The 17,560-nt window shown below is 46.7% G+C and overlaps 1 protein-coding gene and 1 long non-coding RNA gene across 3 annotated transcripts; one reads left to right on the forward strand and one right to left on the reverse strand.

Annotated features, from left to right (window-relative positions):
* Positions 1-2,908: 2,908 nt before the first annotated feature.
* Positions 2,909-3,724, reverse strand: LOC117864895 (ABC transporter F family member 1). The gene has a single exon (XM_034748961.1). It carries the CDS (start codon positions 3,722-3,724, stop codon positions 2,909-2,911), a length of 816 nt encoding a protein of 271 aa, XP_034604852.1.
* A 10,958-nt stretch (positions 3,725-14,682) lies between these two features.
* On the forward strand, positions 14,683-17,559 carry LOC117865707 (uncharacterized). Of its 2 annotated transcripts, XR_004642607.2 has the most exons (3): positions 14,683-15,119; positions 16,210-16,319; positions 16,892-17,559. It is a non-coding gene; the product is annotated as an uncharacterized lncRNA (long non-coding RNA). The 2 variants fall into 2 exon arrangements; XR_004642606.2 differs by having other exon boundaries at positions 14,683-16,319.
* Position 17,560: the final 1 nt, after the last annotated feature.

Raw genomic sequence — 17,560 nt, forward strand, 5'->3', positions numbered from 1 at the left:
CATGCAGTTGGATTGGCCATTCGCCTGATTGCTTCTACTCCTGCCTCGCTCCCTCGTCAGGGAGGGGCCTAGGGGTCAGTCCCGGGAATCCTGGCCTGCATTCTTTTCTGTCACACGACGGGCCCAGCCGCACATCCCCAGGTAGGCTCCACGGTACACAGGCGCCCCCCTCTCTCTACCCCCAATGCAAGCTGTGCTGCTGGACCAACACCAGTTCACCACCATGGATTGGGATCGGAGGACCGAGCTCTGGTCGCTGCCTCGGTTCCTGTTCCACAGAAAAGCTCAAAAAGCAACCACCTCTCTCTCTCTCTCCTTTTCTTCTGTTGTTCGCATTCGGGGGCTCAAAAGCAACCACAGAAAAGCTTTTTCAGCAGTTGATGCATGAATCGCTTCAAGACGCTCATAGACACGAACCAAGGCATCACTACCAGCATCAAGTGATAATTTGCAACAGCGGAAAGGCCGGATAGAGAGGAGAAATCAGAGAAGAAAGGGGTTCACACACACCGGCCAGAGAGACGAACAATGTGGCATGATGCATGTACACAGTGAACCTGAAGATAGAGATCAAGCGACTGATTCCTTTCCTTTAGAGGCATGCAGCGAGATGAACACTAGTACGCCACAAACCACACGTCGTTGCTCATGGGTGCGTGTGACTGTGAGAGAGAGATGTGCAAGTGCAAAGGCTGCTGCCGTTGCCGATGTGAACGTATCATCGATTACTTCAATTGATATGATCATGGTACATGTTTCTTTTACACATACTTATGAGTTACCATGATCGATCAGGGAAAAAACTACTTAATCTCTCTCTGTGGGGCCTATCGATCTGGGATCTTTGGGCAGGGACCATGGGCAGGCATCAAGGCCCTGCCAAAGAAGACAGGCAGTGGATGTGCACGCGTCCATCCGTAGTTGGGGCTGGGACCGTTCGCAACTTCGCAATTCGGTGGGTGTGGGGGCCCAGGAAGACAGAGAACTGGAGCCCGGGGGGTACCGGAAGTCGGGAAGAGGGGAGGAGGAAAGCAGGAAAGGGTACGAAAGCGAAGCCTCTCTGTGCGCTGTGCAGATGCACCTCTGATTGACCGTGCTCCAGCTGGCCTTGCATCTCCGATCTCTCCTCAACATCAATCTGAATGGAGCCGGTGGCCGGTGGGGATGGAGAAGGCTGGACAATCCAGGGCAGTGCATCCTGCCGGTGCCGGAGAAGACGACACAAGAGAGGAACCGGGGATTCGGTTTGATGGACATGGGAAGTACTAGTAATCAACAGGGGTGGTCTATGTTAATTCAAGACACGGTGGGTGCAGCTACAATTTTTAAAAATTGATTTCCAGGTTAACTAACCAAGTCAACATCCGGTCAACTCCCCGTCCAATTTTGCTGACCGCCGGCCTTCCCAATGTAAACATCACGTAACCAGATGTACAAAGGCCTTGTCTTCCAAATTTCCAACTTTAGCACTATGCAAAAAGATTCTCCATCACATCAAACTTTCGGTACCTGCATGGAGTACTAAATGTAGACGAAATCAAAAACTAATTGCACAGTTTTATTGTACTTTGCGAGACGAATCTTTTAAGCCTAATTAGTCAATGTTTGGATAATAATTCATAAATACAAACGAAATGCTATAGTTGTGCATTTATGGTAAAATGCAAACTTTGTCACTCCTAAATTTCCAACTAAACAGGCCGAAATTTGAGATGAATGATGGCTCGGTTGGGACATGGGAGGACCGCCGACCGAGGGAGGGAGACCACAGACGCCGCTGCAAATTGGAAGGTGCCAAATTACTGTGCTGGTACTGTAGCACACTATAGCGTTTCGTTTGTATTTGTGAATTATTGTCCAAACATTGACTAATTAGGTTCAAAAGATTCGTCTCGCAAAGTACAACACAACTGTGCAATTAGTTTTTAATTTCATCTATATTTAGTACTCCATGCATGTACCGTAAGTTTGATGTGATGGGGAATCTTCTTTTTGCATAGTGCCAAAGTTAGGAATTGAGGGTGAAGTAAACAAGGCCTAGGACTCACGCGCGGCTCCTCGCTGCTCGTCAGTCGTCAGGGAGGGGGCGTCGGTCCGGTCAGTCCCGGCCGGGAATCCTGCTCCTGCCCTGCCTGCCTTTCTTTTCTTCCGCCGATCCCAACCAATCCCCGGACGAGTACGACCAGCAGGCAGCACGCCCTCGCCTCCCTAGTCTCTGCTGTCTGCTCTCGCTGCTCAGCGCTCCTCCCTCCTCCACTTCCACTCCGCTCTTTTCTTTCTTGTCTTGTTCGCCTTCCTGCGCGGTGCTAGACTGCTAGCCTGGTCATCAGTTCAGTGCAGCAGCAACACCACCCCCCACCATGCTCCAGCAGCCAGACAAGCATGCCATGGAGCGTTTGTTTTTTGCAGGTCGGGAAGCAACAAGGAGATGATGATGATGGCTCTGGCGAGTGGTGGAGTGGGCCGTTGCGTCTGTTATGGGCCATGATCCGGTTGGGCCTGAGGCCGGCCATTCATCTAGTTAGTGCAGCAAAATCTGGAAATGCCATGTACCCTGGCTGGTGTGTGCTTGCATGAGTCAGTAGGCATTGATGAAGCTTTGTCTGAATCCCTTCTGTTCTATCTCGAGTTCTTGCTGCGTTCTTCCGCAAATTCCTCCAGATTCTGCTATCTTTTCCTTCTCAGCTATCCAGGTCCATAAATATAAACATCCGACAACAGGGTACACTGAACCCAAATCAAATAATGGAAAGCAGTACCGGGAATCATGTCTGAAGAAGATTGTGCATTGACATGCCCACCTCTGAATACGCCCCACACCTCTGAATAGCTTCCCCAGTCGACTGGAAAAATAAATATATATAGACAAACATTTACAAATCCTCTGGCTCCTTCTTATGAGACATCATCATGCCGAGACGAGATTCAACACGGTAGTAATCGTTTCTACACACGGTAGTAATCTCAAGTGTTCCTTGAAGCCCATGATATCGCCTTCCCACCTGGTCACCGCCTGGTTCTCACACACCCAGATCTCACGAGCAACCTGGTTGATCAGCCTGAAGTCATGGCTCACCAGGACCAGACCGCCATCCCACTCGTTCAGCGCCTCCGCTAGGGAGCCGATGGTCTCGATATCATCAAGATGGTTCGTCGGCTCGTCCAGCAGCAGCAGCTGTGGCAGCCTGTATGCCAGCCACGCAAAGATCACGCGGCTCCTCTGCCCGTCCGACAGATTCCTCATCGGCATCACCTGAGCCTTCCCCGACAGCCCGAACTTACCAACCGCAACTCTCATCCTCTCTTCCTCGTTCCTAGGGTATTCCTTCAGCATGTACTGCAGGGCCGACATGTCCAGGTCCAGCTTCTCCGCCAGATGCTGATGGAACTGCGCCATGCGCAGGTGATTGTGCTGCCTCACCATACCATCCAGTGGAGCCACCTCACCTGCCATCAGCTTCAGAAGGGTGCTCTTCCCTGCCCCATTGGGACCAACCAACGCAATTCTAGAGTCCAGGTCGACACCTAAGTCAAGCTTCTTGTATAACAGATTATGCGGTGTGTACCCAAACGTGACCTCGACAAACTGCAGCACTGGCGGTGGAAGCTTGCCAACATTTGTGAAGCGGAACAACACCAGTATCTTGTCCCTAACAACCTTCTCCGTGAGCCCACCACGCTCCATCTTTGCGAGAGTCTTCTCCTTTGCTATAGGATTTTCCATGTCCCTTCGTCCAAAAATAAATCATTATATACTTCTTTCATAGCAAAATATTTATCGCTGTTAATTTTTTCGGATACATTTGACCATTCATTTTATTTAAAAATTTATTGTAAATGTACGAAAAGATAAGTTGTACTTAAAATACCTATGATGGTAAAGTAAGCCGCAAACAAAAAAAATTAATGATGCTTAAATAATTTTTGAATAAGATAAATGGTCAAATGTCATGACTAAGTGTCAGTGGCAACTATTTTGATACGGATATTATCATTCAAAATCTGTCAAAAAAATAAGTTATTACACCTAATTTGGTACGTGCTTGTATGCATACATGTATGCATCAGCCAACTGGCACCAAAATAAATAAGGTCATAAGGTCATTTTAACTCCTTGTTTTTTTAATCCATCCTACAATTTCTTGGGTGATTTGTTTTTTAGACAGAGGGAGTATGCATGTTTGTCTAATTTGATCATATCATATCACGAGACGAATTAATATCATTGTCAAATTCCTTATGAACTATCCAAATCCAACTATTTAGGCATGTTGTCTTTTCTTTTTCCTTAGCGTAAATTTACGGCATGCAAAGTAATTGAGACTAGCAAATGTATTTTGACCAGTTATCTTTAAGCTAATTAAGTAGGCCCTCCTTGTGGTCCAAAGCGAAGGATTGCACTTATTTTAGGATTTTTTTTGAAGTGTTAGAATTGCGGTTTTTATTAGGTGAATGGAGTTTTCACCCTTTGCATTTCAGCGGTACGTAAGAAAATTGGACAGAAACGTCTTTCTTCATTGGATTTTGAGTAAGTAACCGAGATAGCACGGAAGAGAATACTGGCACGTAATGACGTAAGAGGGTGTTTGGCACACAGGGGTTAAAATTTAGCCCCTATCACATCGGATGTTTGGACACTAATTAGGAGTATTAAATATTGGTTAATTGCAAAACTAATTGCACAACCCCAAGCTAAATCGCGAGACGAATCTATTAAGCCCAATTAGTCCATGATTTGATAATGTGGTGCTACAGTAACCATTCGCTAATGATGAATTAATTAGGTTTAATAGATTCGTCTCGCGATTTAGCTTAGAAATTCTGCTATTAGTTTTGTAATTAGCTCATATTTAGTCATCCTAATTAGCATCCGAACGTCCGATGTGACAGGACTAAAGTTTAGGTCCTATCTCCCAAACACCCCCTAAGTAAACTCAAAACTTTATATATCACATAAGGGAATGGTATAATATTTAGTGGCATACAAGAAACTTTTTTCAAAGAGAAAGATTCATGGTGCCAGGTTATAGCGGTTGCTTTGGATGAACCGAAGGAAATTTTTATTTCTTGGCCAAGAGGGCAGTCCGATCAATTCCTGTGCCAGTGAATATGAACAGAAAATGTAAATGAATGAAATGAAAGTGGATAATCAAGATGGCCACGAAATAAATGGACGAAGCCCAAGTTAGGAACAGAAAATGTAAATGAATGAAACAAAAGTGGTGAAGAGGGTAAATAATCAAGATGGCCACGAAACCAGTGTACCGAGGGGCTCATGTTGAACATGGCAGCTTGACGAAGCCCAACAGAGCAGGTGGTAAATATCTTATTTTCTCACGAAATGTAATAGAGAGTAACCAGCAGGTGGCAGAAATGTTCATCGCACACACTCATCAGTTGGATGAATTATACCCTCCGTCCTCAAATATATGATGTTCAGGACAAGCCAATTAGTCCATTTTTGAACTAATTTGTTTGTACTAAACTTCATATATTTATGGATGGAGGTAGTAGTTGTTTATGTAACATATAAATCAAAATGGACACTGACTCGACAAAGAAATAGATATAAACAGGGCTAGAGGTTTACATAAATTAAAGCTGCATGGCAGCATAACCACAACAAGTCCTGACTACAAAACAAGTACATGATAACTTAAACCACCTGAAGGAAGCAACACCAGTCTGCCAGGTAATAGCATCACCAAGTCAGGGGCGAGCCATGTCGTGGTACGATGACACACAGTTCTGAAGTAATCTAAAGAAGAACAGACCATGCAACCACCATGTGCAGCTCGAGGATCCAATGTGAAAATAGCCTTCATCTCTCCGGGCTGACTTAGCTACAAAACCAAACTTCTTCTCAAGCTTAGTGCTGCTCTCACCAGCGTCACCTAGCTGTTCAGCCTTGATGCCAAGGATCAGTTCAGCCCTCTCCTCCACGACGACTACTCGGCGCTGCAGTGTGACCTGCCCATCCTCGTTGACGACCACCTCCTTGCCTCTGGTGTCCAGCAGCACTACATCCTCACCAATGCTCGTGTTGTAGGCAGTGAGGCCTGCACTAAAGTTGCCTGATCCCTTTGTCCAAAGAAATCCAAGCATAAAATCTTGTCATCTTCAGACAATGAACTCCCTTTGTCCTTCACTTTCAGGTCAATCTCAAAAATAGGCTCATCCCACAGCATGATAGCTCGGCTAGGACATGTAAGTTGCAAAAGAGAATCCTGCATACAGTGGCACACAAATTAAAGGTCAGCAAATTTCAATGGCCTTTAGGAACATCATCACTAAAGGTGCATCAGCAGCCAGACAAATTAAAGGCCCGCAAATTTCAATTGCCTTTGGGAACACCATCACTAAAGGTGAATCAGCAGCCAGCAATTTATTTCACCAGTGATGCACATACAAAACCACTTAATAGCATTCTCTAAAATGAAGATTTAAGGATCAGGAATCTGCTCACCTACTGAAATCTTGCATGTCAGGGCCAGCCAACCAAGAACTGAAGTGGATACCAACTATAAAAACTACATTTGATATACTTTTAAAAATATAACCAAGTTTTACTATTTACGTTTTAAGAGCCAGCAGCAACATGCATAAAGTATCTCTGATGGAAAGGTTCTGATCCTAATTCATAGTATCAACATGTATAAATATTTCTTCCGAATGCTAGCTTGGAGCTAAACGCCATAAAAATCAGCTGATATTACCAGTACTACCAAGCAGATTACACCATATACATGCATTGAGATGCTTATAGTAGATTAAATGGGCGATGGAATAGGACAAAAGTTGAAACACAGATGTTTGAACATGCCTGAGAGGTGAGGGTCTGGCAATTATCTCTGCCTCGACTGAAGAGGTAGTTGCGCTTCCAGTCTAGGGAATCGCGCACAACGACAATGCCATAGACATCTAGTGGCCATTGGAGGTCGTTGGTGATCTGAGTCACCTTGACGAAGAAGACCTCCATGGTATCACCAGAACCACATCCAGCAGTTACTACTGGCAGCACCGGTATGTCCGTGTAGCGCATGGGAGGGTACTGAGCTGAAAAAGGAAGGGGGTTATTTGTTAGTCCAGTCATCTATCCCTTGACATCACAATTGATTAATGATGAAGCAAACAACTGCTATGTGTAAGGAAAAACTGTTACTCGTAGCTGGATATGATAAAATGGCGTGGAAAGGGGATTTTTTTTACTATAAACATTTGTCAAGCAATGTAATTAGGAACAAATATATGGGGAAATCACATAGATCTCAAGCCAATATCGGATTGAAACGGGGTTCATATTAACATTTAATATTATCTTTTATTCTTTCTAAAATAGAATCAGTAGGTCACATCATGACGTTTTTTCTAACCTACACCCCGTCTGGCTAGACAGACCTCCTACCATTGATCTCAAGCACCAGTCCCCAGCAAGTTCACGCGTCTAATCATGCCTCCTTGATATAAGAAAAGAAACAAATGCTACGGATTTGAAATTACGGTTTTTGAGTGGAATCCTAATCCGTTGGCCACGACTGAAGAAAGCTCCAACAAGATGATCAAGATGAGGAAAAGCTGATCAAGACGAGGAAAAGCAAGAGAGATGTGCAGATGAATACGTACTCTCGGCCTCAAAGGGGATGGCGCCGTTTCTGCCGAACATCGAGAGCCAACTCTTGCGGTGCAACTCAAAGCAACCCTCCGGCCCCAGCTCCTCCTCCTCCTCCTCCTCCTCATCCGTCTCCATAGCGTTGTGGTGGTCGCCGTTGTTGGCCTCGCGCGGCCTTTTAGCATCGCCGCCCTGAAGCACTTGACCCGCAGCCTTCTCCAGATCTAGATCAGACCTCTTGTGGCCGTGGCCGTGGCCGTGGCCGTTCTCACCCAGCTTCGCCTCCAGATCCAGATCAGACCTCTTGTGGCCGTGGCCGTTCTCACCCAGCTTCGCCTCTAGATCCAGATCAGACATCTTGTGGCCGTGGCCGTTCTCACCCAGCTCCGCCTCCAGATCCAGATCAGACCTCTTGTGGCCGTGGCCGTTCTCACCCAGCTTCGCCTCCGGATCCATCGCCTCCGTATTCCGCTACCGAGAAGGTTAGGGTTTTTGCCCCGCCGTCGAAGAGAAGGCTAGCGAGATGCCTCTAGATCTCGGATTGGTGTTGTGTTGTGTTGGGACGGCCGGGGTGGGTGAGTGATCACCTTGTTGACTGATGAGGTGAGAGAGGCCCGCGGGCTGCTTGGATCAGTAAAGGGCCTGTACATTTCTCCCGGCCCGTCTTGGATGACACGGGGATGGCCCAAATCTGGAGGTGGATGATTAGGGCCCTGTTTGAGTTACGTGGCAGTTTTTCAGCGTGAAAAACTGGAAGCTCAAATAAACAACGATATTCTCATGTAGTTTCAGAAAAACTGGAAGTCTAAAAAAGTTGAGTTTATATGGAAAGATGGAAAGCTCAATTTTGTGCGCTTTTCGTAGCTTTTTTCTTAGAAAGCTAACTAAATCTTCTACAAGCTAATGTTAGCTTTTTTAGAAGCAAAAGGCCAGCAACAGCTTTTCAGAAAAGCTCAAAATCTGCAACTCAAAGAAATAGGTCCTAGATTTTCAAAGAGCTAGCCCGTTTCGATTTCTTGTCACACGCATTAGTAAGGCCTAGGTGACGGGGGACTCAGGTAAAGTACCAAAGTACCGCCACGATCAGATGGACCTCCAGGCGGGTTGCGGGCTACTGCTGCTACACCAAACCGGTATTCCTATATAGCTTCCGGAAGCCCATATATTACGTGGCTTCCGATATTATCATGCAAATAGTTTCATCCGTTAGATATGCCAACTCTCGCCAACCCTACCCCTCTCTCTCTCTCACCCGACGCCGCTGCCCCGCGAACGCCGCCATCATCGCACCGTCCGCCTTGCCGCCGGCACAGCATGCCCTGCCACCGTCCGCGGCCGCCGGTCTCGACCAGGACGCCGCTGCCGCTACTGGATGCCGTCGCTGGAGCCAGACGCTGATGTGACGGGTTCCGTACCAGGGGTACCTTCAGGGAGGAAGACAAACGCCATCAGGAGCTAAAAAGGCCAAACAGCCCAGCAAGATGTTGACGATCGTTAAGTACAAAAATGACTCTCAATATATTTAAAAATAAAGTAGGATTGGCATTTTTCACACATATATTTGGTTTCAAAATAATGTAGTTCCACTTGTCCTTGGAGAATATTTGGTTGCAGGTGAATAAAGCACAAAATAAAGGAAAACCACCCTCTATGGATCCAAGAAGCATGCTTCCGACAAATGAGAGCCGCCACATGTGCATCCCATGGATTGAAGGGCCCACAAACTACCAAAACCGCCTCAATCCACTGGATAATGCACACAACTGTCATAGGGGTCCACATGTCAGTCTCCCACATAAAGACGGTGGAGAAAGGCGCCACATGGGGGTCGGCCGAACCGCCCTTGTGCCCTTTCATCTCCACCTTCCATGTGGCAGCCTGTGGTGATGTCCTAAAGGCGGCGGTAGGAGATTCCCTGAAGATTCCTTCAGAGATGCTGCCTCTTGGTGCTTATATATATGAGGGGAGGGGCTCCATTTAGAGACACACACACAACTAGTGATTCACTCTCTTCCTCTTAGTTTCCAAGTTAGTGGAGTTAGGCTAGAGTAGCTCTGCTTCAGGTTCTAGGTCTCCTTGGAGTCTAGGGTATGGCTCTTGTATCTTTTATTCCTAGGTTGACTTTATTCTACTTCAAAGATATATATTCTTTATATAGTGTTGTGCTTGGTTCTCATATGCATGAGTTGCTTATGTGTTCGTGCCATGTTCATGTGCTAGGCTTATACGCTCGTATGTTAGTCGTATACCCTTGCTCTTATAGCATATGATCACGTGCTCTTATATGTGTTTATAGACCATACCATAGTTTATATCTTGTGTGCTTATATACCTTGTATAGCGTCGATGTGCTATGCTACGGCATCAGTTCAATGGCCATTTCTACGGTAGCTTTAGCCTTCTATACGATAGCTCGAGGTGTCTGGAGTGTTGTTAACAATGCAAGCATGGTGCTTAGGTTGCATAACTTCATTGCTTATGAGTTTGCCCCACAGATAGTTAGAGGTAGGCCGCAGGTGGTGACAGCCTTGCCGGTCCTTTGTACTCCTCCACGTTCGGGTACGCTGTAGGAGTTCGTAAATCAATAGTAACTTCACAGGGCGTAACCAGTGCGGGAACTATCTCCTCGCGTGCGCCTGGGTGATAGACTGATAGTCTATACAGTGTGTATGTATGGTTTGCTTGTATAATCTGTGCATTTATATAGGAAGTACATATGAACATAGAGCTAACTCTTAGTCCTTCTCCTTAGCTTTGTTATCTTGAGATGAATCATGTGTGTGTCACACTATCTATTTATCTATCTTACCCCTACCTTGAGTATTGACACTAGCCATACATGATATACTCGTATGCAATAGTAAACTCTTTTGACCTACCCGCCTTCCTTTGGGAAATACGATACCCTTGGGAATACTCATAGGTGAAATGCTACAACGGTATATCGGTGTGCCTGCGTATTTATTTATGAATGTTAATAAATACCAACACAAAGCCAAGTGCATGCTAGATCGGGCCAGATCACGACGTGGCCCACCTCCCGACCACCCCAAGTCTGGAGTGAAGACCACGGCCACCGGACACCGGAGCCACACAGGTTGGAGAAGGGCCCGCGTAGGTCCCACAGCACCTCGCCCGCTCGCCACCGTTGACACGGGAGGATCGTTGACACGGGAGGATCGGTTCCGTGTAGATGAGCATTCAATGCAGGGCATGGCCACACTGGCTGTCCCACGCCGGTGACAAGACTCGGCTGAAGGAACCGATCTTTGGCCAAGGGGTCCAAGGGTGAGGCTACACCCCTCAGACCGCCCAGAACGCTTGTCAGGGGAAGGTACGCGCGAACGTACGAGCCCACGCGCCCCAATGTCATCACCACCCCTGTCAGGGCGACTCGTCAAGGTCAAGGATCTGACCCAGCGCTAGATCCCGTACGACCCTAAGGGGGGTGGGACCTAGCGCTAGGTGACGGTGTGAGATGGCCATGAGTCACCGAGGAGGTTGGGGAAAGCCGGAACAGGCGGCATGCCCCCGCCCTCGCCTCGAGCTCAGGCCTATCCGCTCATCACCAGTACGACTGATAGCCATGACTCCCGTCCCGTTCATTGCCACGGGGTTGGCAGACGAGATGGGAGCACGCCACAGGCCAGGCCTCGCGTAGGCGGCCCACGCCGCACAGGAGTCGCCGTACAAGGCGTGCGAAGCCCGCTGCCAGGCTAGGAGGATAGGACAAGGAAGACCCCGACCACGGCACCGCCCCTAACCTCTAAGTCGGGGACCCCTCCATTTCTAAAAAACATTGTTGCTCGGTCCCTGGTCTATATAAAGGGAACCGGGCCTTCTTCTCACTCTCTCGCACTCACTCGCACAACACACATTCCCACACCGCACGAACACCTGCTTGCAAGCACCCCGTTGTAAGCCCTGTGCACACGATCCAAGGAACAAGACTCCTACCGAAACTGGACGTAAGGACATTCCCGAACCAGTATAATTCTCCGCCCCTCGTGTGCTAGCCATCGGAAGTGAGGAGAGCGCGACGTACATTCACTAGTCGGTGGTACGAAACACTGGCACGATGCAATCCATTTTTTTTTCAAAATGTTGATCTCACATTTGACTAATGTTGAATCAATTCGCTAAAAATATTGAAATAATTTTGGGAAAATGTTGAAGGTAGAATTTTTTAAATGTTGATCTAGCTTTCCAAAATTGTTGAATCTGCAATTTTCGATATGTTGATCTATTATTTGGAAAATATTGAAATCTTTGAAAGGTTGAATCCGTATAGGGACGGAGCCAGATCTCTTTGTTGACGTCAGCTGACATCGATGATTTCCTACAAAATCAGTAGGAAATCACTCTTCCACGCTGTTTGTTCATGGAGCTGACACACAACGTGTAATAGAGCTGAACACCGGTAGCTCTGATCTCTAATTAGACCTAATGAACTTTTAAAACCATGTTGCTTATCTAGCTGTACAGGAGCCCCCACACCAAACAGACCAAGACCAAAGTACTGCGGCGACCACATGGAGCTCGTCGCCATCGGAACACGAGTTGCTGGAGCTCCTGCAAAAACCTTTTGAAAAAACACGTGAGACCACGGAACACTGGTACGGACTACGGACTACTGGCCAACCACTGGATGAAGCATGGATTTTTTTTTTCTCACTGCTATGCATGTTTCTGCTGTTCTTTTATTTATATTTTTATTTTCGGAAAACAAGTGCACCGTGTTTTAGATACGAACCCACTAGTGCATTGCCTGAGCTCGTGCTTCAACATTTGGCCAGCCTGCACTTGCAATATACTCCCAGGTTCTAAGATTATTTTACCTTATCAAACTCGTATAGCTTTGACCAAATTTATTGAAAAATATACCAACATACAATATCAAATAAATGCATTATAAAAAATATATTCCATGGTTTTTCTAATGAAACTAGTTCGATAGCGTAGATATTTATGTATTTTTACAAACTTTGTTAAAATTAAAGAAATTTGGCTTATGACAAAACTAAAACGACTTTAAATTTGGAAGGGAAGGGGTAGGCTTAACCACTTTTGGTCGGATCTTTCAATACCTAACCAACCTGCCATAGTGCCATTTGACCAAATCTGCCCTATATGCATGGAGAGGAAACCTCAGTCATCAACTTGTCTGAAAGCTAGAAAACAGCAGTACCCGTGGACTCCATCCATTTGATGTGCATCTGTCCGCTACTTTCGTCTCTCCTGGCTTCCCTCTCGTCGGTACCTCCTTGCGCGGCGTCGCCCCTGCTAGGAAACAACCCCCCCCCCCCCCCCCCCCCCCCCCCCCCCCCCAGCCGGCGCGCAGGAGCAGTGGCAAATGGCAAGAGGACGCGCGCGCCACGGGGAGGAGCTCATGGCGCGCGCCTCGGTTCGGCTCGGATGGGACCAATCAGCCCGCCGTCCCCGGCGGCGTGAGGCACGGGCCGTGCGCCCCCTCGCGGACGTCCTCGCTAGCGACGCCGTCAGTCGCCGAGACGCTGCGTGGGGACCAGCGGTGGGCGGAGTACATCCTGAGGAGGTGCCGGTGAACTGGGGCTAGGAGATCGGCACGATCTCAACTACGTGGTGACGGCGAGCCTCGGCACGCCGGGCGTGGCGCAGATGCTGGAGGTGGACACCGGCAGCGACCTGTCGTGTGTGCAGTGCAAGCCGGGCGCGCGCGGCGTCGTCGTGCTTCAGAAAGAAGGACCCGCTCTTCGACCCTTTCCCAGTCCTCGTCGTACGCCGCCGTGCTGTGCGGCGGGTCCGCGTGCTCGGGGCTGGGCATCTACGCGTCCGGGTGCTTGGCGGCGCAGACGCGCGCGCAGTGCGGGTACGTGGTCAGCTACGGCGACGGGCCCAACACAACGGGCGTGTACAGTACAGCTTCGACACGCTGACGCTGATGGCGACGGACGCGGTGGCGCGGTGCTCGGATTCCTCTTCGGGTGCGGCCACGCGCAGAGCGGTCTGTTCACCGGCATCGATGGGCTCCTCGGCCTCGGCCGCCTGCCGGTGTCGCTGGTGGGGCAGGCGGCGGGCGCGTACGGCGGGGCCTTCTCCTACTGCTTCCCGACGAAGCCGTCCACCTTGGGGTACCTGACGCTGGGCGGCGGTGCGAATGCCGCGGCGCCGGGGGTTCGCGACGACGCAGCTGCAGCGCGTGACTCCACGGTGATCCGTCCCTGCTGCTCTGCTATACTGTATGGGTCTCAGTTCTTCAGGTCAAATATCTCCTGTCATCTTTCCTACTGCCTCTCGTTTCTCTTTTGCTATCTCTGATTTTCCCCAAATTGAGTTCATTCATGGTCTAGCACCAATTGCTGTACTTGGATTCACAAATAAGTTCTCTAATCACTAACCCCACAAACCCCTTTTCTTCCCCCAACATTTTAACGCTGTTCTGTTCTTGTTTGGTTTACGATGGTTCACTGAAATTTTAGCGCTGCATACTTGAAATTGATGTGTGGTACAGCTGATCTGATGTTGATAGACTCATTAGGGATCATCTAGGTGTGGATCTTCGGGTGATTTCGGTTTAGCATTGTATAAACTTGAGAATCTAGGGAGGGAGAGAGAGAGAGAGAGAGAGAGGAGTAAACACCCATACCTTCGGGCTTGGCAGGAGAGGTAGAGTAGGAAAAAGTAACCGTGGGAGCAGCGATGCAGTACGGGCCGGTAGAGTCCAGAGGACGGCGACACGGCCGGCGGTGCTTCCCGTCACTGCAGCGTGCCCATGATCGGAGGGGCCTTCTAGGGTTGTTTGGTGGGTTAGTGGCGGTGGTCAAATTCGTGTGTTGTGCCTCGGCCCCGACCTTTCTCCTTTTATAGCGTTGTGTGACAGGGGTCCGCCGACCAGTGGTGGGTTGAGCGTCCCCGATCAGGACGCGGTCAAGGGGTCCGACTCAATCGTTGGATTGATTCGGATGAGATCAATCCTAACAGATGTATGTATTTGTTTTTAATCAGTTACCATCTTATCACTACGTGTTAGCTAGCTCATACTCTGTGTGATGGCTCCTTAAAGAAATGGAGGATCATCTAATATACTTTGGAACAATGAATGAGTATTTGTCCCAATTGATTCCTTATCATGGAATCTGAGTATTGCTCTCTCTAATTGCCAGACTAATTTCTTTGATACGCTTTTACTATGTTTATAGTTAAAGTAGGAGAGAAAGAACTTAACTATGCATGTCTGAAATGCTGTATCTCTCTTGATTGATTTGCTTAACTGTCCGCTACTGGAGAACAGTAGCTGCTTTTTTATTCCAAAATCCAAACCACAGGCACATGTTTTTAAGGTTATCTTATTCATATCATGAACCTACATTAGTCATGAACCAAATGCATTATCCTATTTTTATTCTTAGTTGAACTCTGGTATTCTGAACCAGATGCTTCAGGAGTCATAAGGGACCTTTTTGTTCCTGAACTTAAAAGGAAATGGAGCTACAGGTCTTGCTATCTCATTACTTGGTGTTATGGTGATGCCGTAAGCTTCTTGATTATATTTTTGTTCCCATCCATTTGATTTTGAACACAAAACTATTTTTCCATTTATCTTTCATATAAATTGTAGGCATAATCTTTTTCTGTACTCAGCATTAGTGGTATCAAGAAAAATGCAGGTCCATTCATGGGATTAAATTAACCTCTAAACCCTTCTTTCAGCTATTATTGATATGACATCCCATATGTGCCAAATTCCTCCAACCCTGCTGCTATTGTGCCACACTAGAGTTGAGTCGGTCCGATTTGTTGAGAAGATATCTAATGCTAATTTCAAGTATGAAAACGCAAAAGCCTTAATATGAAATTTGCTCCCAACAGTTCAGTTTCTTGCATGAGGCATGTAGTTTCTCTGAAATTGATAGTGCATTTGCTCTTATGGTACCTTTCCTCGTCAACATATCTATCATATCAGTTAGTGGTGTTGTATGTGGTTTAGGTAGTTTTTGAACGCTGAAGATCAGGCAAACTTGATCTGAACCAGGCTTCATTTTTATTAAAATTGGTAAATTTTGTCTTCATATTGTTGTACAGCACTTATTAGATGGATTGTTTTGAGCTTTGCCTCATTTGACTAATAGGAAAGCAGAAACTATAAACACCAACTCCTCATGGACAAAAACATTTCTGATGCACCAACTAGGTAGATATGCATCAGTTGTCAGATGTTTTCTGTCAAGTCTAATTTCTTTTGTATACGGGTTTCTGGAACATTATCTCTTTTCTTGTGCTAGTCCTCGCTGAGTTACACAGTTTTCTACCACCGGCTATTTAACCTAGTCTAACCCACTCATATCTAGCAGTATGGCACTAAAGCCTGTGCTGCTGCTAGCACTGCTAGCACGCACGCACACCACTTTTGGCCCAAGTGGCCCGGCCCATGGGCTGTTACACCTGATTCATATCTTAGCCGTTTGTATTCAATTTTACCCAGTTGATCTTGCATGTTGACGATTTTTATTGAGGTAATTCTTGATCCCCATGTTTCCCAAATACCTAAACCATGAATGACTGCACACTCTAATTATCCTTATAGAAGAAGGATCCTGATATTTTTTTTCTTATGATGTCAGTGACCACTTAATCTGAATCTTCGGCATTAGCAAACAATATTCATATTCATCAGTTAATGGATGCTATTAGATATTGCAGTCAGAATGGAGTCTATCACAAGGAACTCCAGGTACTCGCTGGCTTATCCTCTCATCTTTTGGCACTTTTCACCTTCGGATTTAAGCTGCTGTCTTTTTTTTTTTGCTTTATGTTTTTAGAGGATAGCAATTTGTAGCACATGGTAAATTGCTCGCCTTTTCTACTACTGAGAAAATTTACCAAATACTTCTATCTATGCCTACAAGTATGCAATCAGTGCATCAGGTACTTATGATGGAGGAATGTCAGTGTGCCTATTTTTTTTTATTATGCGTTGTTCGTGTTCGGCAATTTATGTGTCATCTATCCAAGAACAAACATTTGTTGGACAATTCGCGTTTACAAAACAATGGGTTTGGAAGTTCAGTTTACTAGGATAAGAGATTATAGAGTGGGTGATGGGGCTTAACAGTTAGAATGTGCCTTCACCCTGTTAGCCCCAGTACAGGTTAGCAGATTCAATAAACCCTCAAGAATATCATTCTTGAGGGTTTATTCCATAGCAGTGGATTTTGTCAACTAGAGCCCTGCTGTTGGAGCATCAGTACATAAAGAGTCTATTCTGTATTTATTGTGTTTAACTTTCGAAATGCTTACCTGTAGGTAGTTCGGGAATTCGGATCATTCAACAACTACTATTGGAGCTTTGTGAACCACAAGCCCATCACAAACTGTTTCTTCTATGCTCGCCAAATATCTACAAAGACTCCGAAAGTTGAAGCTATAAGCAAGGACCTGATGCGCTGAGGGTTCCAGTGTGTTGGCCCCACAACAATCTACTCCTTCTGCCCTTCATGCAGGTTGGGATCGTTTACAACCATTTATGATATGATGTTGCTTCAGGTTATTTTAAGGCCTACAGCCAACATCCCAACACAGGCCCAATGAAAAATAATGGAGAACTAACAGAACCAGCATAGCCCGATAGAAGGTTGAGCGGTCTTCTGAAGATTCAAATAGCATGTAGACGCCGGAGGTGTAACTTGCTGAAGTCAGCCTGAATTATTGTTTTTATATGTGATAGTCATGGCAGTTTGACAGTGCATCAGGATGCTATTGAGATTGGGCGGCTTTGTGGTGTGGTGTGGTGTGCTTTCTGCTTTCTCACATGTATAATATTGGTATTGCAGAATGCAGTTTGATGTAAACCGACTCCTGTTGCGTTTTTTTTTTCAAAATGTACGCTGCCTGGTGTGTATGTACAAATGATCATGCAGTATACAATGTTCTAGCAGTTCGCCGTTTCATGGCTGACCTTGCATCTGATTACCT

Source organism: Setaria viridis, chromosome 7 (genome assembly GCF_005286985.2).
Source record: "Setaria viridis chromosome 7, Setaria_viridis_v4.0, whole genome shotgun sequence".
Taxonomy (NCBI): Eukaryota; Viridiplantae; Streptophyta; class Magnoliopsida; order Poales; family Poaceae; genus Setaria; species Setaria viridis.

Excerpts from the sequence above, each read along its gene's own strand:
- LOC117864895 (XM_034748961.1), bottom strand. The coding sequence starts at position 3,724 with ATGGAAAATCCTATAGCAAAGGAGAAGACTCTCGCAAAGATGGAGCGT.